Below are 27703 nucleotides of genomic sequence, written 5' to 3' on the forward strand. Positions count from 1 at the left end.
TCTTTTAATCATTGCCATAAAAGAGAGAGAAAGGAAAAGGAGCCTGCAGGCATTTGGGTGCAATCTGCAAGACTTCTCAAAGGCAGAAAACGAAATCTTTGGCTCCTAATGCAAAGGAGAAAAATGCTGCCCCAAGTCAAAAATCACAGACAATAGTTCTTAGCAATTTTGCAGGTCCACCACATGTGGAAGAAAGTTCCTTCATGTTCCTCGCATTCCCAGCATTTGTCTTTGGTATTTGGATAACATTTCACTAACTTCTGCAAAGTGATATACCATTAAGCTGCCCTGACCACTTGTAAGCCGCCCTGAGTCCCCTTGGGTGAGAAGGGCGGGGTATAAATAACTGAAATAAATAAATAAACATAAATTGGTACGTCATTTTGTACCAATTTTCTTTTAAATCATAAGTAAATTTTGGTTTTTGATTCCATATATTTTTCAGTTCTTTCATTTTTATTACATGTCCAATGGAGCCTCTGGTGGCCTAGGGGACAAAAGCCTTCAAGGTTGGGTTGCTGACCTGAAAGCTGCCAGGTTCGAATCCCACCTGGGGAGAGCACGGATGAGCTCCCTCTATCAGCTCCAGCTCCATGCGGGGACATGAGAGAAGCCTCCCACAAGGATGGTAAAAACATCAAAAACATCCGGGCGGCCCCTGGGCAACGTCCTTGCAGACGGCCAATTCTCACTCCAGAAGTGATTCAGGTTGCTCCTGACACGAAAACAAAAACATGTCCAATATTTGTGGCCCATTTGATCATTCTTTTACTAGTTCTGCTTCAGTCGACCAAGAGCATGCTATTTAGCGATGGGGTAAATCATGATTTGGTGTGTATCATAAAAGCAGAGGCAATGCGTTGCCTTGCTGACAATCCCCAGCTTGCATATTCTGCCATGGAAATAACATGCTTTTATGATGCAAAATCCAAATTCCTCTCTCCCATTGACTTGGGACAAAAACACATCAGTATATGAAAAAAGAAATAGTGGAGGAAACAGAATAACATTTATTTTAGTATTAGCTTTCATGGATTGCAGGGAAACAAACAGTCCTCAGAGGCTTTGGCGGCAATGAACATTTTATTCTGTTTAAGAAAACAGATACATTATACAGTGATGGTTACAGCAGACAAAAACCACATGTATTTAGACCGAATCCTTTGTTGCCATCTTTTGCTAGACTTTACTTGCAACTTGGTATGTTTTGAGGGAAGGAACGAACGTCCCAAACAAAAGCTTGGAGACCGACAGTGGGTTGAAATTAACTTGCCACAAAATAGTTTTCATTCCCAGAAATGCCATTTCTGTAATCACTACAACTTTCCCCGTCCTTCAGTGTATCCTTAAAAGTTTTGTACCAATTGGCCATATAGAACAAAAATAATAATTTACCCCTCTGATGAGACACATTTCTTCACACAATCCATGCCATCTGGAAAATATACAATATCATCATTCTGAACCAGCACAGACTGACAAAGAATCAACACAGATACAACTGAGCCCCTCCAAGCCTTCAAATGAATAAATATTTCCGGAATGTAGCACAGGACGCCATTTAGAAGTTCTTAAGGAGGAGAGTCTCTCCAAGGTGATCCTTTTCTTGATAAGAGCTTGCTGTAGACATCATGGTTTCACAGAGAAATGCAGGCTGCTCTGATTGATGGCAAGGGAAGCTGGGTTAAATTAGATACTCTCGATAGCCCCTTTATCTGCTGTTTATGGCCCAGTTGAGAATGAATCTCAAGCCTGTCACCACTCTCCAACGCGATCTCTGGGAATAAGCCGCAATTCTGAACCATGCTTCAAGAAAACATTTCCTAATGCGGGGAGAAATTAAAGCTAATTATTTGAGAAGCAACACATAATATGGTTGTACTTAGCTTTTAAGGTAAATAATAAATGGCTGTTTGGAAACCCCTTGTAGTTTGAAAGCCTCTATAGAAAATATGCAAAACCATCACTATATTTAGGCACTTGAGTTCAGCTCTCTGTCAAAGCCTCCTTAGTGAAAGTTATAATGGCAATACAGTAGAGGCCAGAAACTTCATGGACTTTTGAGAGACAGAGGCAGACTCTGCAAGAAGATGTGGGTCATGCTGCCTTTCCCTGGGACTTAGTCTCCATTATATTCAATGAAATGCAAAGAGAAAACTGACAAAAGTACTACTCACCAGCTGTCTGTGCAGGATTTATTCCTATTCCATCTAGAGGGGAAACCAAGAGTAAATACCATATATACTCGAGTATAAGCCGACCCGAATATAAGCCGAGGCACCTAATTTTACCACAAAAAAACTGGGAAAACATTGACTCCAGTATAAGCCGAGGATGGTAAATTTCAGAAATAAAAATAGATACCAATAAAATTACATTAATTGAGGCATCAGTAGGTTAAATGTTTTGGAATATTTACATAAAGCTCAAATTTAAGATAAGACTGTCCAACTCTGATTAAATCATTATTCTCATTCTCTTCAATGTAAATGTGCTTATGTATCCTTTTAATAATAAGAGTAAAATAATATATGTAATAATAATAATAAATACAGGAAAATAATACAAGTAATAATAAATAGAGTAAAATAATAAATGCAATAATAAAATCAGAGTGAAATGATAAATGTATTAATAACAATATAGAGCAAAATAAATGTAATAGTAGCAACAATAATAGAGAAAAATAACAAATGTAATAATAACAATAATAATAGAGAAAAATAATATATGTACCATATATTCTCGAGTATAAGCTGACCCAAATATAAGCCAACCAGGACCCTCTCCCGAGTATAAGCCAAGAGGGGCTTTTTCAGTCTTAAAAAAAGGGCTGAGTATATACAGTAAATATATATACAGTATATACAGTAAATACTCGAGTATATACAGTAAATACAGGCATGCATGGAAAATTCATCATTGTATTGATCCCATGCAAACAGAACAGAACAACGCACTAGGACACGGTGATCCTCGCTCAGGTCTGACTATGGCAAGGACAAGAAGAGATGCTTAATGGTTTCAGTCAAAGACTGTCAATGCTCTTTACTCCTGGCAGAAACTAAAGAAGCTGCTCTGAAATCCCAGCAGCTTCACACTAAAGCTGTGGTTCCTAACATTTGGTCATCCAGATGTTTAGGACTTCAGCTCCCATGATTCCCAACAGCTGGTAAAATGGCTGGGATTTCTGGGAGTTGAAGTCCAAAACACCCGAAGGACCAAAAGTTGGGAACCACTGTGCTAAAGTGAAAAACAGTTATTTACTGAAAGCACTGTTTTTTTGGTCTGAAAGGTTCCCAGAGGTTCCAAGAAGCCAAAGTGGACATCTGGACGCCTTCGGTGGAGCTTCACTCAGACAATACCTGGCAATACTGACCACTAACACTGTGGCCTGGCATTAAAACACTCACCATTTGTTATGATGGCACTTGTTGCTGCCGGGACTTTGAACTAAACAGAACAGAAACATAATGTATTAAATGAGATTGGGATGTTATCATCACTTGTCATGCAACTATGACCTCCCCGGTACTGATATATACCACATAGCCAAAGCGGGGACAGGATGCTGGAAGGGAACATGAACTGGCCATAAAGATCAATTGCCCTGATGTGTGGGAATGGGGACTCTGGTATGTAGAAAAGATTTCATCAGAGGATTTCAGTGTTTTACGACACCATATATATGGGCTTAGAACATAGCTCATATATTCTGAACAATAAAGATGTATAGCATCTTCAACTCCTGTGCTTCTTGGAGTATTCTTTAGTCTTTAATAAAAGAGTGACTTACTTCTTCCGCAGCAAATTTCAAGACAGCCGTGAACGGTGTGATTTCAGGCACGCTTAGTCTACAGAAAACCGGAAATAACATGACCGTGAGACCAGAACGCAAATAATATTACTGGTAATGTTGCAGTATATTGGTGTAGTGCAGTATAGTGATGTATAATGCATGTATTGTGCTATGTTAATAATATAATATATTGTATGTACATATAACTTGTAAGCCGCCCTGAGTCCCCTTCGGGGTGAGAACGGCGGGCTATAAATGTCGCAAATAAATAAATGAAGTACAACAATTAAAACATATTGCAATGAACAAAAACACAGTAAAACCGACATTATGTGAAACAATACATTAAGCAAAAAAAAATACATTAAACCATAAAAACTCATTTAAAATATATAATGAGTGAAAATAAAACAAGATGGACCACCAGGTTGGTGGAGGGAGATATATAAGTGGGGTTGATATATCTGTGGAATAATGTCCTGGGTGGGAGAAAGAACTCTTGTTTGTTATATATTGTATATACATATAATATTGATTTTTTTTCGTGTCAGGAGCAACCGGAGTTGCTTCTGGAGTGAGAGAATTGGCCCTCTGCAAGGACGTTGCCCAGGGGACGCCCGGATGTTTTGATGTTTTTACCATCCTTGTGGGAGGCTTCTCTCATGTCCCCGCATGGAGCTGGAGCTGATAGAGGGAGCTCATCCACACTCTCCCCAGGTGGGATTCGAACCTGGCAGCTTTTCAGGTCAGCAACCCAACCTTCAAGTCACTTAGTCCACTACGCCATCTGGGGGCTCTTATATTGATAATATAATATATTGATAATAATATTATAATGGAATACAATATTATACTACTAATAATACAATATAATAATATTAATTATATATTATATATTAAATGTAATATTACTAATAATACTACCATATAATGATATAGTACAATATAGTAATTTAATGCTTCTATTGTGCTATGCTAATAATATATTGTATGTTCATTTGATTTGTAAGCCGCTCTTGAGTCCCCTTCGGGGTGAGAACAGCAGGATATAAATGTAATGAATAATAAATAAATAAATAAAATAAGTGTGAATGTTGCAACTGGCCACCTTGATTAGCATTGAGTAGCCTTGTAGTTTCACAACCTCTGAGGATGCCTGCCACAGATGTGGGCGAAACGTCAGGAGAGAATGCTTCTGGAACATGGCCACACAGCCCGAAAGACTCACGGCCATGAAAGCCTTCGACAATACATTCAATTAAAGTGCATTAATGTTATAAGGGCCGGAAGTGACGACACAGCTCTGACTCTTCTCCCCCAAGAGCAACGTGTCCAGCAACACCCGCGCATGCGCAGTGCTTCCGTCAGGCTCCCCCCCCCCCTCAGGGAAAACTCACACTTTGTAAGGCAGCCGCGGGTCGGAGGTGAGCGTGACTTTAAACGTGACTTTCGACCTGCGGGAAAGGGGGGGAGGAAAGCCGTCAGCGTGGCAAAGAAAGGTCCCGCGAAACCGACCGAAAGGCCGCCCGGACTCACATTTCGGTCGTCTCCGGCTGCGGCAGGACCCACTTCCGGCTCCGCGTGGTACGTCACTTCCGGGGCTGTGTTGTTTCTCCGGCTCTACGAGACCCGTAAGGGGGCGTGGCCATGGCCGGAAGTGGGTGAGGCAAAGCCAGAAAGTGGGTGTGGCCAAGGCCGGAAGTGGGCCTTAGCAGAGAACCGGAGGGCTCCCCGTCGCCATGAGCAAGCGGAAGGCCCCTCAGGAGAACCCCAACGACGGCATCACCGACTTCCTCACCGGTAAGTGGGCCTCAGGACGAAGGCCAGCACCTCCAAGACCTTCTTACAAGCAGACTAGTCCAATGTGGGCTGGACAAGACTACTCTGAGGTGGGCCTGTCATTAGTTAAGCCACCGAACCCAAAGGGTTTGCTGCACTAGAGCCCTGAAATAATAATAATAATGATTGTTGTGTGTTTTCCGGGCTGTATGGCCATGTTCCAGAAGTATTATCTCCTGACGTTTCGCCCACATCTATGGCAGGCATCCTCAGAGGTTGTGAGGTCTTTAAATGTATCCGCCCCCTCTCCCCGAAAGGACTCGGGACAGCCAACAGCAAATAAACGAATATTTATTTATATTTATTTATTTGCTACATTTATATCCCGCCCTTCTCACCCCGAAGGGGACTCAGAGCAGCTTACAAATTAAATTTACATACAATATTATATTATTAGCATAGTATAATACTGGCAATAAATTACTATATTGTACTATATCAATATATTGTAATATTATTAGTAATATTACATGTAAAATATAATATATAATTAATATTATTATATTAGTATTATATCGGATTATAATATAATATTATGAATATTATATGTATATACAATATCTTATAATTATTATATATTATTGTAAATTATATTGTATATGTGTGTGTGTGTGTATGTATATATATATATATAGGGCCCCTGGTGGTGGCACAGTGTGTTAAAGCGCTGAGCTGCTGAACTTGCGGACCAAAAGGTCCCAGGTTCAAGTGAGCGTCCGCTTTTAGCTCCAGCTCCTGCCAACCTAGCAGTTCGAAAACATGCAAATGTGAGTAGATCAATAGGTACCGCTCCGGCAGGAAGGTAATGGCGCTCCATGTAGTCATGCAGGCCACATGACCTTGGAGATGTCTATGGAGAACGCCGGCTCTTCAGCTTAGAAATGGAGATGAGCACCAACCCCCAGAATCAGACACGACTGGACTTAACGTCAGGGGAAAACCTTTACCTATACACACACACACACACACACACACACATATATATATATACAATGGGCTGGGCTGTGGCTCTGACCAAGAGGTCATGAGTTCGAGGCCAGCCCATGCCTGCGTCTGTCTCTGTTCTATGTTATATAGCATTGAACGTTTGCCTTATATGTGTGCAATGTGATCTGCCCTGAGTCCCCTTCGGGGTGAGAAAGGCGGAATATAAATACTGTAAATAAATAAAATAAATTTTATATATATATATATAGTATAGCATGTTATTGGAGGGTGGGGCCTCCAGCTGATGGAAAGAGACAAGATTGAACTCTCAATAAATACAGTAAATGATATGAAAAGACAAGAATCCCATATCAATTAATACAACAAAATAGCATACTAGTATGCACATAAATAAATAAACAGTTTAAAAAGACTATTTAGCCCTCGGAAACTATTTACTTCCTTAGGCAATCCCTTGTTGTCGGAGTATGATGGCCTTCCCAGTGTAGTATCTTGGCGGTGGATACGTAGGTGACTCTGGAGCCCTGTTCTTGTAGGTCGTCTTCAGAATGCACATAGACTACGTTATCATCAGCATATTGGAGTTCTATAACAGATGTTGTTGTGACCTTGGTTTTGGCTTTCAGTCTGCTGAGGTTAAATAGCTTGCCATCTGTCCGATAGATGATTTCCAAGCAGAATATTGTACTCTTTACTATTCCTTATTTTCAAAAACAAATCCTCTTTTCAGAACTGGCCAACTATGAGAGGAATGTGAACAGAGCCATCCACAAGTACAATGCTTACAGGTGAGATCTGTATGAAGGGAGGGGGATTTTAGGCTTTGATGGGAATATTGCTGGCAAAAAAATGTTATAGGAAAAGAACATCATTTCCCCCCCCCTTTTCTTCTGCAACATTACTATCTCTCTGATACTGACACATTGTGTCAAGGGCAGCCTCCTTTAATCCAATACCAATCTCTATTTGTGCATCTCCCTTGGTGTAGTCTTGCAAGAAGGAAACGTCATACAGGAAGAACTTGATTTCACCTCGAAGGTAGTTACATTTGAAAAATGGAGGCCCAGCACAAAAGTTTGGGAACTTTTGCGTACTGGACCCTTTAAAAGGCTAACCAGTGGTATTCTGAATACACCTGAACATTTCTTTTCCTACCAAATGATATTTATTTACATAATTGATCATCAAAAATAAGCGAATAAAAAATTGGCTGCAACATGTAGGTCTCTGGCCTCATCCTCCTTTCAGTTTCCTTTTGGCCAAATGCAATGCAGATGTGTTTTCTCTCATTGCTTCATACAGAAAAGCAGCCTCTGTAATTTCCAAGTACCCAAGCAAGATCAAAAGTGGAGCCGAAGCCAAGAAACTAGTAAGTCTTGCGACCTGGGCAGGTTGGGATGATCCTTTTGTAAAGAAATAATAATAATTGAATTTCTGGGCTTGTCAGTGGTTTGGTTGACTACTTTAACTGTGACCTAACCAGAAAAAGAGAATGTACACTTTTCCTTGATTGATAGTGATCAAAAAAATAAAAATGTAGGGATACTTTGAATGTACTTTTCTGCATGGCAGGGGGTTGGACTGGATGGCCCATGTGGCCCCTTCCAACTATATTATTCTAGTTAAAAATGTGATTGCGTTCACTTGAAGGTTTGATATTGCCTTATGTGTTTTATTGTATTTTTATAATGTTTAAATTGTTTATTTTATTTTATTTATGTTATTAGTGTTTTGATATTTGTTGTAATTGCTTTATTCTGTTTTGTTTTGGGCATCGTCCCATGTTAGCCGCCCCGAGTCCCTTCGGGGAGATAGTGGCAGGATAGAAAAATAAACTATTATTATTATTATTATTGAAATTTCCTTTTCCCATTTCGTAACACTCTGCATTTCGCCTGGGATCTATGAATTAGTCTCCTGTTTTTAACACTGTATCCTGCTTGTTGATTTTAATGATTGTTTTTATTGATGTTGATGTTTTTTACTGGGATAATTGTTTTATTGCTTTGTTACTGTTATTTGTTTGTTTTATCGGGCCAGGCCCCATGTAAGCCGCCCCGAGTCCCTTCGGGGAGATGGGGCGGGGTATAAAAATAAAGTTGTTGTTGTTATTATTATTATTATTATTATTATTATATAATAATAATAATAATAAAATTGAAATGTGTCCAAAATAGCATTGAATGTAAGAAGCGACAAAGACGAAAATATCTTAGAACTGTAGAAGATATTTAGAGCACATTCATGTGGAAGAGGGGAGTTCTTCGAGGTTTCCTCTGCCACCAATTTTGTGCCTTTTTGCAACTCTTAATGACAAGGGTCATGTAATGTATTTCACCATATACACTCATTTGTTTCAGGATGGTGTAGGAGCTAAAATTGCTGAAAAGATCGACGAGTTTTTGTCTACTGGGAAACTGCGGAAACTGGAAAAGGTATGAATTTGGATGGCGTGAGTTGGGATTTCCTTGGCCTCCTACCAGTTAGGAACTGGCTTACTGTGATCCATGCTGGCATGAACTCCCTCCCTTCACGATGGCTCTTGCAGCACTTGGCTTCTGTAGACTCCTAGGCTGCCTGCACCTTCTTTGCTCCCTATTCCAGTCATTTCATATCACACACACACACACCCCAAAGTCTATTTTCCAAAACCAAGCATATGCTTTCTGTTTTAGTCTTCGTTTTGTTTTGTTTTGTTTTTTCCCTGGCGTTCTTGGAAGTCCGTATTGTAGTCCAGCCAGTTCAGCCCATGATTGTGCCTGTTCCTAATGTCAATGAGGAAGTGGATCGTGGGATTTCTGGGCCTGCAAGCCAGCATGAGATTTTAAGTCCTGAAACTGAGCAATATGTGTTTCCAGCAGCTAGTGAAGGCCACATTCCAGAGAGGGGCCCAGATGCTGCCGATAAGTCTTTCTCTAGGGAAGCAAGGTCGGAGGATGAAATCCCAGGTCGAGAGGATGAGCTGATATTTATTTATTTATTTATTTATTTACAGCATTTATATTCCGCCCTTCTCACCCCGAAGGGGACTCAGGGCGGATCACATTACACATATAGGCAAACATTCAATGCCTTGACATAGAACAAAGACAAGACAAATGCAGGCTCCGAGATGGCCTCGAACTCATGACCTCTTGGTCAGAGTGATTGGTCTCAGCTGGCTGCTCACCAGCTTGCGCCACAGCCCGGGCCAATATACAACTAAGATAGGAGACTTAGTTTGCGTAAACTCCGGACTGCTCAACAGAACCTCCAAAGGTCACAGCTCTTATTAGAGGAGCAGAAGCCATTATCAGGTAGTCAGGGAAAACTGCATGATTTCATGTCTGTGTTAGAGAGGCCAGAGGGATTTTCCAGCAGTCTCGTCAACGTTGGTTATTGAGGCTACATCTCTTGCCAAGTCCTAGTCAAGCCTGCTAAGGAAATTCTAGTTTCAAGTCTTTGTTTGTTCATGTTTCATGCTTCCAAGTTTGAAGTATTGTTCCTGGATTTGTGTATTGCATTTTATGCTGCCTTGTGTATCCTGGTTCTTTTGTGTTCCTCTGCTGGATTCCCTGTTGTTCTGGGTTTCTGAAACTACTCTTGTACCTTGAATCTTGTGGACTATTTCGTACATCTAGACTTTGACGTTTTGATTATTTATGCTGAATTGCTTTTTATATAAATTTCAATAAATTGCTTTGCTGATTTAACTTGGACTGGAGTGTGGTGATTAAGTACAGAGGTGCCTCCTGGAGTACAACAGTCTGTGCAGCTCCTAGATAGTCCCACTGCAGGTGCAAGTTTGTGATGATTGGGAAAAAGAAACATAGAGGGGGGCTCAGAAGGAGGTGCTGCTCAGACTGGATTCTTGGGATGGTCACCTTGTTTTGCCTGTTGGGACTAATTCCTAGGAGCCTGAAACTCGGGCCGATCCTCTTTTCCCAACCCAAAAGAAAGCAGGTCACCTCTATCCTGTGTGCAGCTCGCAGCGGAGTCACTCTGCCCTTTCCGTCCCCTCTAGATCCGACAGGACGACACGAGTTCTTCAATCAATTTTCTGACCAGAGTTAGCGGCATTGGGTAAATACGGGAGTCTAGGGGAGGCCTTTATTGGCTCTGCAGTTTATTTATTATTTATTTATTTCCATCATTTCTATCCCGCCCTTCTCACCTGAAGGGACTCAGGGCGGCTTACAAAACTGGCAGAAGTCGATGCCAATATACAACAATACCAAAGAATAAAACATAAGCAATTAAAAACAGATTTAAAATAATACAAAATACTTGAGCCATTCATCCACAAAACCTTGTACATAAACCTTAGTCCAGACCGAGTCGAAGCCAACAAAACTTATTCTTTGAAAGTTGGCACCAGTGATTCCCCGTCTCCGCTCTTCACACACAATGCCTCTAACACACACAATGGCTGGTTCAGCAGCCTTTCCATCCTCCCTGCACCCTGTGTTCTGGACTTCCCTTACCCTTGGCAGGACTTGGTTTTTGTATAGGACAGTTTTTTATCTTATTCCTAAAAGGGTTTTTATTCCTTGCTTACCTGAACAGCCTTATTGGTGCAGTGGCATTCACTCTTTTGTTTAAGTTAAAAGATGGCACCTTGCCTGCTGATGAGACTGATGTGTCTTTTTTTCCATTCAGACCTGCTGCTGCCAGGAAATTTGTGGATGAAGGAATCAAGACGCTGGAAGGTGAGTCCACTTTCTCAGTTATCGGTGGTTGAGTGAGTGGGAAGGCAGCTGCTGAGCTAATAAAGTTATTATTAGTTATTATTATTACTTATCCCTGAACAAATCTACACCTGTCCAAGCTTTTTTCTTTCTATTCCTCCACCTTTGCCCTTCACTCATGGCCTGCTTCTCCTCTTCCTAGATCTGAAGAAGAACGAGCACAAACTGAACCATCACCAACAGATCGGTTTGAAGTAAGACATGCCTGTGTTATTCCTCTGAGATTTGGGTTTGGGGTATCTGTAACTAGGCTTGTGTTTGCCCAGAGGTAGAAAAACGTTTGAGAAAATATTCATGGGCAACTCTTAAGCCAGACTTTTTTTCTTTTTCTTTTTTGGTCTGCTACCAAAGCTGGACTCATCAAAGAAAGTTTGAGCTGGCTTGTGGAGGGAGCCCCGGTGGCAAAGTGTGTTAAAGCGCTGAGCTGCTGAACTTGCAGACTGAAAGGTCCCAGGTTCAAATCCCGGGAGCGGAGTAAGCGCCCGCTGTTAGCTCCAGCTTCTGCCAACCTAGCAGTTCGAAAACATGCAAATGTGAGTAGATTAATAGGTACCGCTCCGGCGGGAAGGTAACAGTGCTCCATGCATTCATGCCGGCCACATGACCTTGGAGGTGTCTACGGACAATGCCAGCTCTTCGGCTTAGAAATGGAGATGAGCACCAACCCCCAGAGTCGGTCACGACTGGACTTAACGTCAGGGGAAACCCTTTACCTTATCTTTTAATTGTCTATGGACAGACTAGAAGCCAGTTCACAAAAATTCCACAAGCGTCTGAGGCCCACAGCCTCCTTATCCCTGGCTGTATTGTCATTGACAGGTACTTTGAGGATTTTGAGAAGAGAATCCCTAGGAATGAAATGCTGGAGATGCAGGTGAGCAGAGGTGTCACCTCCTTCTTCCCTGGAGAAAGAAGTGCCAGAGCCTATGAAAGAGAGAGGTCAGGTGCCCTACTCTGTTTCCTCAACAGGAGATCGTATTGAATGAGGTCAAGGAAGTGGACTCCCGGTACATTGCCACTGTGTGCGGCAGTTTCCGCCGAGGTGAGTTCTTCCCCGTTGGTTTAGCAGTCTGTCTGTTGGTTGTTGACCTGAGTGGGCGCTCGCTTTGCAGTGTGTGCAGGCTCTTTCGGCAGAAATTTGGTGTTGTATTTGGGACTCATGTCACTTCTTTGGGACCTCTTTTAGCCCATGACGGCGGCCTCTGAAGTCTCATTGTCTCTCTGCAGGAGCGGAGTCCAGTGGAGACATGGACATCCTTCTGACCCACCCAGACTTCACTTCAGAATCCTCCAAACAGGTCTGTCTTCCAGGTGCAGCATTTAAGGAACGAGTTGATTTTTGTACCCTGTATTTGGTGTATGTTTTTTATAATTGTACTAGCTTGGGTACCTGGCGATGCCCTGTTTATTTGTTTGTTTTTGGATGTTGGGTAATATCAGTGAAATATAACTCCTGAATGTCAGAGTCAGTCACCCCCAAACCCCGCCAGTATGCAAAGTTGGCCATTGGGTCTGTGTGCCAAGTTAGTTCCAGGTCCATCGTTGGTGGGGTTCAGAGTGCTCTTAGATTGCAGTTGAACTATACATCTCAGTCCTTACAACTCCTATCTAGTTGATTCTGGTGAATTCTCCCCAAACCTCTGCAGTATGTTCAGTTGCTGATCAATTTCTCTGTTTGCCATAGGAAAGGGTAGAGAAGTGCTAAGGGAGAGGCAGTGGGCGGGGTCATGCAAATGGAGAGAGAAAGGAACACTGGGATGTGCTCGCTGTAATCAGCAGTGTCATGGGAGGGAGTAACTCGCTGGCTCCTCAGCACTGGGAACTATAGCTTGTTTGTGGAGAATGGAGGCTGTCTGAGCGGACACCCGTGCCACATACACACATACAGATTTTCACTTTTATAATGTGTATAGATGTTTTGATCTATGCATTTTATTGTATGTATTTGATTGATGTTGATATATTGTTGTACCCTGCCTTGAGCCATTAGGAGAGGTGGGTAACAAATAAAATGTATTATTGTTATTATCATCATCATCATCACTCTGCCTTTGATCGCTGAGGTTGGACATTGGAGTGTGACAAAGTGTTATTCCTTCTCAGCCCAAGCTTTTGCATCAAGTGGTCGACCAACTAGAAAAGGCCCGCTTTGTCACAGACACGCTGTCCAAGGGAGACACCAAATTCATGGTGAGTGAAGAGTGTGTATTAATTCTGTGGGTCTTGCATCAAACACTTGCCTCAAACACTTGCCTCAAACACTTGCCTCAAACAGACAAGAGTTCATTCCACTGATATATAAACCCCACTTGCTTAGTTTCCAACAGACCTCACAACCTCTGAGGATGCCTGCCATAGATGAAGGCAAAATGTCAGGAGAGAATGCTTCTGGAACATGGCCAGACAGCCCGGAAAACTCAGAGCAACTCTGTGTGTCAAGTTTGGTCCAGATCCATGCTCAGTTGGGTTGACAGTGCACTTCACACATGGGTGAACTATATTTCCCATCACCCTCTGTCATTGTCCCTTCAACCCCTCCAGTCCTTAGACTTCGTCATGTTGGGTATATGTGCTATATTTGGTCCAGATCCATTGTTGGTGGGAGTCACTGGGCTCTCTGCATGTGGGAGCCATCTTGGAAAATACATACAGTAGAGACTCACTTATCCAATGTTCTGGATTATCCAACGCATTTTTGTAGTCAATGTTTTCAATGCATTGTGATATTTTGATGCTAAATTCGTAAATACAGTAATTACTACATAGAATTAATGTGAAATGAACTACTTTTTCTGTCAAATTTGTTGCATAACATGTTGTTTTGGTTCTTAATTTGTAAATTATTATCCAACATATTCGCTTATCCAATGTTCTGCCAGCCCGTTTATGTTGGATAAGTGAGACTCTACTGTACAAGCATATTTTGACTGTTATTATATATATATATATAGATAGATTTGGACAGAGTGACACTGTTCTGACTTGCATACAAATTCAACTACAGAACAAACCTACAGAACGCACCTTGTTCATAATCTGAGGACTTCCTAACTTTGTGCATAAGGCAGTCCTGCTGCAGTGGCTCTGGCTGTTTGTCATACATTTCTTCTCCTGGTTTTATCCCCTTCCGGCCCCATAGGGAGTTTGCCAACTTCCAAGCAAAGAGGATGGAACGGACTATCCGTACAGGAGAATTGATATCCGGTGAGTCTCAGAGGGGAAAGGCAGACCAAAATAGAAGGGAAAAGCAAGGCTGACGGGACACTGTTGGAATGGACCCCAGTCACTTGTGGGACCTCCGGGATGCTCCAGACAGAGTCAGGGAAGTTTTATTTTTTTATTAATTTCAAAGGCAACAAGTATTATACAGAATCAGTATGGCACACCTTGCAAGTGGAAGGACAATAACCAAAGAAGAATGTAATTTTTTTAATTGGTCTGTGCTCCAGGTTGATCCCTAAAGACCAGTATTATTGCGGCGTTCTCTACTTCACCGGGAGCGACATCTTCAACAAGAACATGCGCACCCATGCGCTGGAGAAAGGCTTCACGCTCAACGAATACACCCTCCGGCCCGTGGGCGTCACCGGTGGGTCTCTCTGGAGTTTTAATGGGGAGGGGACATATTTCCGTGTCTGACTGGAAGCAGGGATGACTTGCGCCTAAGCACCTGGTCCTCATTAAGGACAGAGAGGGTCAAGGGGCTCAAACCGTGTTGGGAAAAGGAAGGGACAAGAACGAGGAGGAAGTTGGACTGTTGGAATTAATTTTGATACTGTGTATTAAATAGTCATTCCTTCTCCTGCTATCCTAATACATAGGGTAGGATACAAACATCTATACATATAATAAAAATGAATATATGTATGTGTGTTTGTGTCTGGGGTACCACTTCCACAGATAGCTATAGCTCCGATTACGCAGGAAACACCAATAGCCCTCCCTCCAATGACATTGCAGGTTATAGCGAGCGCCGTAAACATGTCCACGAGCCCTGCCAATGTCCTTTACAAACACCTTTCTATCCACCACCCAAGTGAAGGCTTGTGGGCAAAACGTCAGGAAAGAATGCTTCTGGAACATGGCCACACAGACCACAAACTCACAGCGACCAAGTGATTCTGACCATGAAAGCCTTTGACAACACATTATTGATGTGTGCATATATATACTATTAATATACAGTAGAGTCTCACTTATCCAACATAAATGGGCTGGCAGAATGTTGGATAAGCGAAAATGTTGGATAATAAGGAGGGATTAAGGGAAAAGCCTATCAAATATCCAATTACATTATGATTTTACAAATTAAGCACCAAAACATCATGTTTTACAACAAATTTGACAGAAAAAGCAATTCAATACACAGCAATGTTATGTAGTAATTACTGTATTTATGAATTTAGCACCAAAACATCTCAATGTATTTAAAAGATTGACTACTAAAAGGCAGACTGCGTTGGATAATCCAGAATGTTGGATAAGCGAATGTTGGATAACTGAGACTCTACTGTGTGAGTGTGTATACACATACACACACACATACTATAACTTATATTATGTATAGTGTATAGAATATAATAAGTATTGGAAAAATGAAACCAAAAGCAAGCACACGAATCAAACACATACGTACATTGACATGCACATACTGACCTACAAACACATAACTGCGGAAACTGCTATGAGTCTCACACTCATTGTCTGTTGACTTTTATTCACCTCATTTAATAATAAAATATTCTGATTACAGAACATCAGAGGCGAATCAATACTTTTAAATACATCAGTACGCTTCCTATTAATAAATACTTCCAAATCAGCCTTGGGTCATAGAATAGTAGAGTTGGAAGAGACCTCATGAGCCATCTAGTCCAACCCCCTGCAAGAAGCAGGAAAATCTCATTCAAAGCACCCCCGACAGATGGCCATCCAGCCTCTGCTTAAAAGCCTCCAAAGAAGGAGCCTCCACTACAGTCCGGGGCAGAGAGTTCCACTGGTGAACAGCCTTTCTCACAGTAAGGAAGTTCTTCCTGATGTTCAGGTGGAATCTCCTTCCTTTCCTGGAGTTTGAAGCCCTTGTTCCATTGCGTCCTAGTCTGCAGGGCAGCAGAAAACAAATTGCTCCCTCCTCCATATGACTTCCCCTCACATATTTATACATGGCCCTATCATGTCTCCTCTCAGCCTTCTCTTCTGCAGGCTAAACATGCCCAGCTCTTTAAGCCGCTCCTCATGGGGTTTGTTCTCCAGACCTTTGATCATTTTAGTCGCCCTCCTCTGGACGCTTTCCAGCTTGTCAACATCTCCCTTCAATTGCGGTGCCCAGAACTGGACACAGTGTGATTCCAGGTGTGGCCTGACCAAGGCAGAAGAGAGGGGAGCATGAATTCCCTGGATCTAGACACTATACCCGTTTGTAACTGATGATAAAAATGGGTTTCGATCTGTGTTTTCTGAATCGCTTTTTTCTATATGTTATTCCATGTTGCTTTGGAGAGGGAGAAAAGCCATCCATGGTAAAATAATTATTTATTACCCGCCTCTCCTTGCGGCTACAGGCAGAGTTAAAACAGTGAGATAAAACAAGATGCTATTAAAATATAACAAATATACACAGGTGAAAATCAGTATGTCAAAATCAGCCAGGGTGTGCAGAGAGTTGATCCCTCGACAGTCTCCGAGGGGTTTTTCCTCTGCCCTGGGAGCCTCGGGTGGCTCAGTGTGTTAAAGTGCTGAGCTGCTGAACTTGCAGACCAAAAGGTCCCAGGTTCAAATCCAGGGAGCAGAGTGAGCGCCCGCTGTTAGCTCCAGCTCCTGCCAACCTAGCAGTTCAAAAACATGCCAATGTGAGTAGATCAATAGGTACCACTCCGGCAGGAAGGTAAGGGCGCTCCATGCAGTCATGCCAATGGCCACATGACCTTGGAGGTGTCTACGGACAACGCCGGCTCTTCGGCTTAGAAATGGAGATGAGCATCAACTTTCAGAGTCGGACACGAGTGGACTTAACGTCAGGGGAAACCTTTACTTTTATCTTTTTTGGGGAGGGCCCCAATGTTTTTTCTCCTTTTTCTTTCCAGGAGTTGCTGGGGAACCCCTCCCAGTGGACAGTGAGAAGGACATCTTTGACTACATCCAGTGGAAATACCGGGAGCCCAAAGACCGGAGCGAATAGTCCCTCCTCTTCCTCTCCAGCAAAGCATGGGCTTCCCAGCCAGAACTGTAACATTGGTGCTATTTTGGGGGGTGGGAGCAAGGGGTCTCCCTGTGTGCAAAGAGGGTGTGTGTGTGTGTGTGCTGTAGCACGTCTCTCTGTGAGCATCTGAGCCCTTCAACTTTGGATGAGGCTTACCCTTGTTTAAATATAATAAATTGGTGGCAAAGAGGAGCCTCAGAACTTTTGGAAGTCTCTTCTGTTTCCCTTTCCTCCGACGAAGGCCTTGTTTATATGGGGAGGGAGGTCCAAATCCAGACTTTAAATCCTAGAGTTAGAAGGGACACCAAGGGCCATCCAGTCCAATCCCATGTACAGTAGAGTCTCGCTTATCCAACGTAAACGGGCCGGCAGAACGTTGGATAAGCGAATGTTGGATAATAAGGAGAGATTAAGGAAAAGCCTATTAAACATCAAAATAGGTTATGATTTTACAAATTAAGCACCAAAACATCATGTTGACAGAAAAAGTAGTTCAATACGCAGTAATGTTATGTTGTAATTACTGTATTTACGAATTTAGCCCCAAAATATCATGATATATTGAAAACATTGACTACAAAAAATGGCATGGATAATCCAGAGGCTTTGATAAGTTAGACTCTACTGTATTTGTGGAATAATGTCCAAGGTGGAAGAAAGCACCCTTGTCTGTTTGAAGCAAGTGTGAATGTTGCAGTTAGCAAGCTTAAATAGCATTGGATAGCTATGTAGGAAATACTATATTTACGAATTTGGCACCAAAATATCACGATGTATTGAAGACATTTACTACAAAAATGCATTGGATAATCCAAAACGTTGGATAAGCGAGTGTTGGATAAGTGAGACTCTACTGTATGTATACACTCGCTTGGGTACCTGGCGTTGCCCGGGTTATGAGAAGAAGTCATTTTTTAATTTTACAAAATACATATGGTTGTGGGTGAACTACAACTCACATCATGCCAGGTGAACCCCCTGAAACCCCACCAGTGATTAAAGTTTGTCATGTTGGGGAAAGAAATCCCCAAGGATCCAGTCCCAACTCCCTTTCATGCAGGAAAATACAATCAAAGCCCTCCTGACAGAGGGCCATCTGGCCTCTTCAAGCGCAAAAGTCCCACAGGTGCAGAGACTTGAAGCACCGGATGGGGATTTTCAAAGTATCCAAAGTAATTCCCTTTCCGTTTCACCTACCCGCCTTTTTTTAAAATTGCAAATCCCATTCTTCTAGCAGTTATGGGAATAAGTTCCAAATGCAGCCAATCAAAAAAAAAAAAAAAGATGAGCTAAGGAATAAACAAAACAGTGTTAAAGGCCCCCTTTTTCATCAGGAGTTTTCCTGGCCAGGTATACTTAGGGACAACAAACTGGCAGCAGGGTTTTTGGCAGAATCTCTGTCTCAATGTGCCCCATTTGCTAGAAACAGATCTGCAGTGTACAACTCTGTGGATCTTCACAATCTCAGGTGTTAATCCGCTTCACCAAGCAGACCGGGGCTTGTCGGCTCTCCTCTGGCAGACGCGCAGCCGGGACGGCTTGGGTGCCGCTCCAAGCAGCAAGCGGCAGGACAGGCCCGGGCCACAGTTACAGCGCTGGAAGATTTCGGGTCCCTGGGCGCCTTCCTTCTGTCCCCGTTTGGAGCAGACCTGGCCCTCGCTGAGCACCGGCTTGCAGACCTTGGTCCAGAAATGGCGGGCGCAGCACTGGCCCCCGGCACAGTCCGAGGAGCGGAGGCAGCTCTTGCCCTCCGGGGCTGCAGGGAAGGAAGGAAGGAAGGAAGGAAGAAAGGACGCAGAGGAGAGTCTGTACCAAAAAGTATAACTCAGGCTATAGAGTCCCTGACTTGGAAAGGAGCCCAAGGTCCAGCTGTCCAACCCCCTTCTCCCAGGCATGAAGACATCGGGTTGTTGTATGTCTTTCGGGCTGTGTGGCCATGTTTCAGAAGTAATCTCTCCTGACGTTTCACCTACATCTATGGCAGGCACGAGTCAAAGAACATGAAAGGCACTGCAGACTCACTCAACCAGAGAAATCAGCCATAGCAGAGCACTTGATGAACCAACCTGGACACAGGATATTATTTGAGAACACAGAAATACTTGACCACTCCAACAACTATCATGACAGACTACACAGAGAAGCCGTTGAAATCCCCAAGCATGTGGACAACTTCAACAGAAAGGAGGAAACCATGAAAATGAACAAAATCTGGCTACCAGTATTAAAAAACTCAAAAATCAGAACAGTAGATGGGAAGCAACACTCTGAGGGCAAGGGAGCCCCAAGGACGGCTAATGACTGAACAAAGGATGTCTTCCAGGCAAGAGACAAACCTTTCCAATGCTAATTAGGGTGATTAATTGCAACATTAACACTGACTTCCAACTGACAAAGGACTCTTGTCACACCCTGGACTCTCCATAGATATATATTTACTTTCCTTGCCTAGTTTATCCATGCCTCACAACCTCTGAGGATTCCTGCCATAGATGTGGGCGAAACATCAGGCGAGAATACTTCTGGAACATGGCCACACAGCCCGAAAGACACAACAACCCTGTGATCCCAGCCATGAAAGCCTTCGACAACACATGAAGACATTATTTGATCCCTCCCAACGATAGCCATCAAAGCTCAAAAATACATATCATAGAAGCTTAGAAATGGAATGGACCCCAAGGGCCATCCGGTCCAAGCCCCTTCTCCCAGGCAGAGTGAAATCTAGAAGCAATGCTTGCTGCCCCATTGACCTGGGACCCCATCCCCCCCCCCTACCCAAGACACTCAGTCTCTTTCCCAAAACTTAACCTGGGCTGCCAACAGCCCCCTCCCCCTTACCTTCTCCAGGTGGGCTTTGGGTGTCCCCTTCCTTCAAAGCAGGGCCTGCCGTTGAAAGTGGGTCCGGTCTCAATGGCTCCGTCGACTTCTTTTGACCACCAGCCACTGCCATCCGGTCACTCGCAGTGCACACATCTGGCAGAAGAATTATTAACAACATCTGCCTGAAGCCACTGCAAAAACGTATCTAATGGTTTGCTCTAATGTGTTCATTCTGTCAGTGACTAAATGCTTAATTGACCTCATCAGTCTCAATGGAAACGGGTAAAATTATGTCCGCATTCTTTGGGTATAAAGCTGTTGCGGGAATGTGTTCATATGTATATCAGGCATGGTCAAACTTGGGCCCTCCAGGTGTTTTGGATTTGGATTTGTGGGAGTTGAGGTCCAAAATACCTGGAGGGCCCAAGTTTGACCATGCCTGATATATAGGATCTTGATTTCAATGCCAGACTCTGGAAGACGGGTTCAGATCCCTTTTGCGAAATCATGCTAAAAGAAAGGCGGGAGCTGTAGGAAGTCACATAATGTAACACCAGACCAAGCATGGTTTGCTAAGTATTTTAAGATCATAAGGAGAGAAAAAGCAGGGTGGTAACAACAACAACAACAACAACAACAACAAAACTTTGCAATAATAAAGTTGATGTTAGCAATCCTTCATGCAAACACATGCATACTCTAGGTTAGCGGTTCTCAACCTGTGAGCCGTGGGCCAGCAGTGAGCAGCAAGAACGAAAATCCGGTCCACGAACCTTCTTCCTCTTTATTTTTATTCATTTTATTTCCGCTCCTTTCCGCAGAGCTGGCTATTGCATTGGATAGGCCACATCATCTCTAGATGATGAAATACGGTTTTCTGTGGGCAACTACTGGGTGGCATATGTTCTGTATCAGAAAATAGAGCTGATGTAGTCTATCCAATACAATTTTCTGAATCGGCACCCCAAGTAACCAAACCGAATTTAAAGTGACCAAAAACTGATTCGTAATCCTTTTGGTATAAGTAGAGTTCTGCTTATCTGACATAAATGGGGGACCGAATGTCGGATAACCAAAACTGTTGGATAATAGGGAGGCCCTATTATCCCTCCCAGAAAGCCGGGCGCTTGCCTGGAAGGAAAAGTCTCCTCCCTCCCGGCAAGCACCCGGCTTGAAGAGCCCCGCTGTTGCCTAGAACAACGGCTGTTTTTCTAGGCAGCAAAGCTCAATGAGCCTCTCCAAGTGCCGAGCACCAGTCAGGAGGGGTGGGACGCCGGCACGTCGGATAATACGGTGTGTCGGATAAGCGGAAGTTGGGTAACCGGATCTCTACTGTACTAATGTTGGAGAATGGGCCCTGGTCAAAAAAAGGTTGGGAACTACTGCTCTGTTCATATTACACAATGTGGTTTTGTTTTCAAAGCAGAGGTTGTCCTATGGTGTATTTGGACTGCGGAATGAATGCAGTTTGACGGCTTTAACTGACATGGCTGAGTGCTACAGAATCCCAGGAGTTATCATTTCACAAATCCTTTCTCTGCCAAGCGCCTCCTCAAACTGCAACTCCCAGGAGTCCATAGCTGTGACTCAAGTGGCGCCAAACTGTGTTTGTTCTGCTGTCTGGACAGTGCCCTGGCAAGGCGGCCCTGGCTTACCGTTGACGCAGAGCATCCCTGGGCAGCACATGGGGCTCCTCTGGCACCTCCTTCGCGGCCCTCGGCACACAGCGCACACCGGAGGCTCCTCTCTGGGCCTGTGGCAGAATTTCCCAGCTGGACAGTCCTTGTCGGCCAAACACTGGCTGCTCTGAAGAGGGAGAAAGAGCCCGATACAGTTAGCAGTCCTTGGAGCCAAAGGCAGATCTGAGGAAGGAGCCAAATGGTCCCAAGGTAAGGGCTTCTCTTTGGGAGAATCCTTCCAAGAGCCTACAAGGATGTAGCCAATGGTTTTAGGGAGATAAAGGGCTGAGAGAACTGGAGATGTTTAGCTTGGAGAAGGCTGAGAAAGGGACAATGAGAGCCATGTTTCCATATTTGAAAGGAGGTCCCATTGAGGAGAAAAGAGCAAGATTGTTTTCTGCTGCTCCAAAGACCAGGACACAACAGAGCCATGGATTCCAGTGACAGAAAAAGAGATCCCATCCAAACATTAGGAAGAACTTCCTGATGCAAAGAGCTTTTCAAATGTGGAATCTGCTGCTGCCTCCGAATCCGGTGGAGTCTCCGGGTCTGGAAATGAATGGCCATCTGTCGGGAAGGCTTTAATTGTGCCTTCCTTTATGGCAGAGCAAGGTTGCGCTGGATGGCCCTCTTTGGGTTCTCTTTCAACTCTAGGATAGTCATATTTTTGGCTGCCTGAACAGCTGTGCTTCCATCCATTCTTACATACAGTAAAGTCTCACTTATCCAAGCTAAACGGGCAGGCAGAAGCTTGGATAAGCGAATATCTTGGATAATAAGGAGGGATTAAGGAAAGGCCTATTAAACATCAAATTAGGTTATGATTTTACAAATTAAGCACCAAAACATCATGTTATACAACAAATTTGACAGAAAAAGTAGTTCAATACGCAGTAATGTTATGTTGTAATTACTATATTTATGAATTTAGCACCAAAATATCATGATATATTGAAAACATTGACTACAAAAATACCTTGGATAATTCAGAACCTTGGATAAGCGAGTCTTGGATAAGTGAGACTCGACTCTACTTGTGCTTAAGCTTAGTTGGGCCCTTTTGGTACATGCAGCCAAAAGCACATCTTTCTCTCCTTGGAAATAAAAATACTGCAGAAGCAAAATAATAATAATACTGTATTGTGTTGTCAAAGGTTTTCATGGCCAGAATAATAATAATAATAATAATAATAATAATAATAATAATAATAATAATAATAATAATAATAATAATAATAAATCACTGCTTGCTGTGAGTTTTTCAGGCTGTGTGGCCATGTTCCAGTGGCATTCTCTCCTGATGTTGCCTCCAACAGACAAGAGTTCTTTCTCCCAACCTGGATATTATTCCACAGATATATAAACCTCATGTTGTCGAAGGCTTTCATGGCCGGGATCACAGGGTTGTTGTCTGTTTTCCAGGCTGTCTGGCCATGTTCCAGAAGTATTCTCTCCTGGCGTTCCACCCACATTTATGGCAGGCATCCTCAGAGGTTGTGAGGTATGGAGAAACTAAGCAAGGAAGGTTTGTATAGATCTGTGGAAAGTCCACCGAATACTTCTGGAACATGGTCATACAGCCCGGAAAACATACAACAACCCTATATAAACCTCACTTGCCTGGTTCCCAAAAGACCTCACAACCTCTGAGGACTTCTGCCATAGATATGGGCGAAACGCCAGGAGAGAATGCTTTGGCCACCCTTCCCGTATTCTCAGGAAAGCCACAGCGCTCACCTTTCTGGAGGCGGGCACTTCCGTCGAGCCCCGGATGGCGTTGAAGTCCAGCACCAAGGTGGCCCCTGGGCAGCAGAGGCAGGTGAACCCCAGCAGGATCAGGGCTTCCATCCTCAGTCTTTGCCTGGCGGTGGCTTTGGAGTCCTCAGCATGGCACAAGCGGCCTTTGTATTCCCCGAGAGGCGGCCCAAGGTGCCTGGCCTGTATTTATAGCCAGCCGTGCCCCAATCCCCTTTTGCAGACCCCCAAGCCTTTGATCCCCACTTCAAAACCAAGCCTCAAAGCCATCCCTGATTAGAGGGCATCAAAGGCGGCGGCTGTGGCAGCGGCTCAGAGGGCAACACATGTCACCTGCCTCACCTGCGCTTCCTGCCCTTAATCCCTCCTCTGGCAAGCGGGGCTTTGTTGGGGATCTGCTTTCCCAGCTGGCAGCCCACCAAAGCCTTTGACCAGAGGCCTTTGGGAAGAGGAGGAGGAGGAGGGCAAAGGCTGGGTGAAGGGCCTTGCTGACAGCTCCAAGCAGCTGCCTCGGAGCCCACCTGCCGGAGCCATGAAGACAAACCTACCGCAAAGGAAGGAAGGCAAAAAGAAGGCACCTTCTTCTGATTAAGACCCACTTGGCTTTGAAGGATTTGAAGGTCTTTCTGGCCTCAATACTACACAGGGCTTGAAGGAAAGGCATCAAGTTCTTTGCGTGCCAGATCCAAAAGAACCGGGCCACAATCCCAGGAAGAGATCATGAGCGAGACACTCTCTCAGCCTCAAAGGAAGGCAAGGGCAAGTCTCTTCGGAATGAACCTTGCCAAGAAAACCCCATGAGTTATGGTTATGGGGCCAGGCTTTTGAATACAGTAGAGTCTCACTTATCCAACACTCACTTATCCAACATTCTGGATTATCCAACGCATTTTTGTAGTCAGTGTTTTCAATACATCGTGATATTTTGGTGCTAAATTCGTAAATACAGTAATTACTACATAGCATTACTGCGTATTGAACTACTTTTTCTGTCAAATTTGTTGTATAACATGATGTTTTGGTGCTTAATTTGTAAAATCATAACCTAATTTGATGTTTAATAGGCTTTTCCTTAAGCCCTCCTTATTATCCAACATATTCGCTTATCCAACATTCTGCCGGCCCGTTTATGTTGGATAAGTGAGACTCTACTATAATTGGCAGCGTTAATGATTACCATGTACGCTGGAACTCAATCGACAGACCCAGTTTTTTGAACTGAACACGCCTACCTGTATTTTATAATGTCTTTTATGAATACTGATGTAAGTTAATAATAATTTTTTAACTGATTTATATTGCACTGTATAATTTTTATATATGCGTTTTATTACAAGCCGCCCTGAGTCCCCTGTTGGGTGAGAAGGGCGGGATATAAATATTGTAATAATAATAATAATAATAATAATAATAATAATAATAATAATAATAAGTCTTAAGGTAAGGTAAAGGTTTTCCCCTGACGTTAAGTCCAGTTGTGACCGACTCTGGGGGTTGGTGCTCATCTCCATTTCTAAGCCGAAGAGCGGGCATTGTCCATAGACACCTCCAAGGTCATGTGGCCACTGGCATGACTGCATGGAGCGCCATTACCTTCCCGCCGGAGCGGTACCTATCGATCTACTCACACTCTGGGGGCTGGTGCTCATCTCCATTTCTAAGCCAAAGAGCCGGCGTTGTCCGTAGACACCTCCAAGGTCATGTGGCTGGCATGACTGCATGGAGAGCCATTACCTTCCCGCCAGAGTGGTACCTATTGATCTACTCACATTGGCATGTTTTCGAACTGCTAGGTTGGCAGAAGCTGGAGCTAACAGCAGGCGCTCGCTCCGCTCCTGGGATTTGAATCTGCGACCTTTCAGTCTGCAAGGTTTTTAGGGTCTCCCTAAGTTTGGAATGGCTGGAATCCCTGTTGCTTGGCCATTGAAACCCACTGTGTGAGTGGGTTTGAATTCCCACTCAGCCATGGAAACCCACCTTAGACAAGTCACATTCTCTCAGCCCCAGAGGAAGGCAAGAGCAAGCCTCCTCTGAACGAATCTGGCCACGGGAAGCGTGGGAGAAGGCCAGCAAAATGAAGCCACTAAGTAGCAATGTCGAAGAATCCTGCAAGTGTTGGACTACCACTCAAACCCCTTTTCAGCCAGGGAAACCCATTGTCGAAAAAGTCACATTCTCTTGGCCACAGAGGAAAGCAAAGGGTGACGTAGACATGGGGCCACTCCACCCTCTTAATTAACTGCAGGGAAGGGCCACAATCAGAGAATTTGGAGAGCAGGCAAGCCGGAGTGGGGACATTCCTCTTGTAATGGAAAGAATGATGGTAACACAGAGAAAAAACTTTTGCAGAATTGACTTTTTAATAAGAAACGGGAAATACTGAGTGTAGTTGGACCTCTAGAACAAAAAGGTGTCCCTTGCCTGGGATGGGAGGGGTGTCTGATAACATCTGGAGAGCCACATGTTCCTCCTCCCTCTTCAAATGGGGTGGGAAATAGCCCCAACAGAGAGCAATTTGCTTCTCATTGTGCAAAGAAAGTGGGAGGCAATGCCTGGGGGTCCCATATAGTCGAGGGCGGTGTGGGAGAGCGCCACAAAAAGGGCTCTATGGTGGCAAGAATGTCCATCCCGAGACGACAGTGAGTCTGGTCCAGACAGGCTTTGGTGGTTGTTGCGGAGGATGGACGAGAATGCCGGCCTTGGCGACGGCCAATGAGAGAGCTGTCTTGGCACGAGGCGGAGGCGCATTTGCTGGCGTTTGCGAGCGGCATGCCTTTGGGGTGAGGCACATTTGTACATTTCAAAGGCGGCAGGTTCAATCCCCGGGTTTATCCTCTTGAAAGGCTGCCTCCCAAAGCCCGGCTCAGGGGCGATTCCTTTCTTCTGGCTGCCCTTCACTCAGCGTCCAGCTTCAGGGCTGTCCTTCTCGCTCTCTCCTTTGGCTGTTGTTGTTTCTACTGCCTTTTGAAGTTGGGAAAGAGGTCTTGTGGAACGGTCTGCAGAAGGCAGGAAAGGGGTATGCCGGTCTTAGCCGTTCTTTCCTTGGAAATGCTCCAAAAGCCTGGCACCGAGGTCTCCGCTCCTTTATTGCTGTGCTTCACCACCAAAACTGTTGGGGATGAAACCCTTGTGCCAGCAGGACTGCTGACTGAAACGTTGCTGGTTTGAATCCGGGGAGAGCATGAATGAGCTTCCGCCTGTCAGCTCTAGCTCCACATGCAGGGACATGGAGAAGCCTCCCACAGAATGGTAAAATAATCAAACATCTGGGTGTTCCCTGGGCAACATCCTTGCAGACGGTCCATTCTTTCACACCAGAAGCGACTTGCAGTTTCTCAAGTCACTCCTGATACACAAACAAACCCCCAAAACTCTGCCTCTGCCCCACCATCCAACCCTTTCACATTCTCTCACACCAGAAGCGACTTACAGTTTCTCAAGTCACTCCTGATACAAAAACAAACCCTCAAAACTCTGCCTCTGCCGCACCGTCCAACTCTTTCACATTCTCTCACACAAAAAGCGACTTGCAGTTTCTCAAGTCACTCCTGATACAAAAACAAACCTCCAAAACTCTGCCTCTGCCCCACCGTCCAACCCTTTTGCAGACAAAGACCCCGTTTCCTCACTCTCGGCCAGGAAAGCATCCCTGCAGGAGGACAATCAGCTCTAAGAGAAACTCTCGACAGAAAGAAAAGCTAGACTGCAGCCCATCGACTAGTTAGGTAAAGGTAAAGGTTTCCCCTGATGTTAACTCCACTCGTGACCGACTCTGGAGGTTGGTGCTCATCTCCATTTCTAGGCCGAAGAGCTAGCGTTGTCCGTAGACACCTCCAACGTCATGTGGTCGGCATGACTGCATGGAGCGCCGTTGCCTTCCCGCCGGAGCGGTACCTATTGATCTACTCACATTTGCATGTTTTCGAACTGCTAG

General features: G+C 44.1%; 3 protein-coding genes across 3 annotated transcripts; 1 reads left to right on the forward strand and 2 right to left on the reverse strand.

Moving 5' to 3' along the window:
- Window positions 1-1064: 1064 nt before the first annotated feature.
- On the reverse strand, window positions 1065-5446 carry ufm1 (ubiquitin fold modifier 1). The gene is made up of 6 exons (XM_003228226.4): window positions 5336-5446; window positions 5197-5253; window positions 3797-3854; window positions 3414-3453; window positions 2178-2210; window positions 1065-1823 (listed from the first exon to the last, which is right to left on the reverse strand). Coding segments are annotated over exons 1-6 (258 nt in total). The 5' UTR covers window positions 5338-5446; the 3' UTR covers window positions 1065-1755.
- Window positions 5447-17717, forward strand: polb (DNA polymerase beta). Its single transcript, XM_003228225.4, has 14 exons — window positions 5447-5599; window positions 7317-7374; window positions 7889-7955; window positions 8947-9021; window positions 10590-10648; window positions 11225-11274; window positions 11456-11507; window positions 12133-12187; window positions 12283-12355; window positions 12541-12611; window positions 13417-13503; window positions 14453-14517; window positions 14763-14902; window positions 17397-17717. The coding sequence occupies exons 1-14, from the start codon at window positions 5539-5541 to the stop codon at window positions 17489-17491; spliced, it is 1008 nt and encodes a 335-aa protein (XP_003228273.1). The 5' UTR covers window positions 5447-5538; the 3' UTR covers window positions 17492-17717.
- dkk4 (dickkopf WNT signaling pathway inhibitor 4) lies at window positions 16829-27666 on the reverse strand. Its single transcript, XM_003228238.4, has 4 exons — window positions 23752-27666; window positions 21991-22141; window positions 20354-20488; window positions 16829-19268 (listed from the first exon to the last, which is right to left on the reverse strand). The coding sequence occupies exons 1-4, from the start codon at window positions 23860-23862 to the stop codon at window positions 18994-18996; spliced, it is 672 nt and encodes a 223-aa protein (XP_003228286.2). The 5' UTR covers window positions 23863-27666; the 3' UTR covers window positions 16829-18993.
- Window positions 27667-27703: the final 37 nt, after the last annotated feature.

This window comes from Anolis carolinensis, unplaced genomic scaffold (genome assembly GCF_035594765.1).
Source record: "Anolis carolinensis isolate JA03-04 unplaced genomic scaffold, rAnoCar3.1.pri scaffold_8, whole genome shotgun sequence".
Lineage (NCBI taxonomy): Eukaryota > Metazoa > Chordata > Lepidosauria > Squamata > Dactyloidae > Anolis > Anolis carolinensis.

Bases quoted from the DNA above. Each gene is read 5' to 3' on its own strand.
- ufm1 (XM_003228226.4), bottom strand. The intron at 3,855-5,196 runs GTGAGTTTTCCC...GGTTTTCTGTAG, and splicing joins CCGCGGCTGCCTTACAAAGT to ACTAAGCGTGCCTGAAATCA. The intron at 1,824-2,177 runs GTGAGTAGTACT...TCCCCGCATTAG, and splicing joins AAATCCTGCACAGACAGCTG to GAAATGTTTTCTTGAAGCAT.
- polb (XM_003228225.4), top strand. From the start codon at position 5,539: ATGAGCAAGCGGAAGGCCCCTCAGGAGAACCCCAACGACGGCATCACC. The intron at 11,508-12,132 runs GTAAGACATGCC...TGTCATTGACAG, and splicing joins CACCAACAGATCGGTTTGAA to GTACTTTGAGGATTTTGAGA. The intron at 12,612-13,416 runs GTCTGTCTTCCA...ATTCCTTCTCAG, and splicing joins CTTCAGAATCCTCCAAACAG to CCCAAGCTTTTGCATCAAGT.
- dkk4 (XM_003228238.4), bottom strand. From the start codon at position 23,862: ATGGAAGCCCTGATCCTGCTGGGGTTCACCTGCCTCTGCTGCCCAGGG. The intron at 22,142-23,751 runs GTGAGCGCTGTG...CTCCCTCTTCAG, and splicing joins AAGTGCCCGCCTCCAGAAAG to AGCAGCCAGTGTTTGGCCGA. The intron at 20,489-21,990 runs GTAAGCCAGGGC...TTCTTCTGCCAG, and splicing joins AGGGATGCTCTGCGTCAACG to ATGTGTGCACTGCGAGTGAC.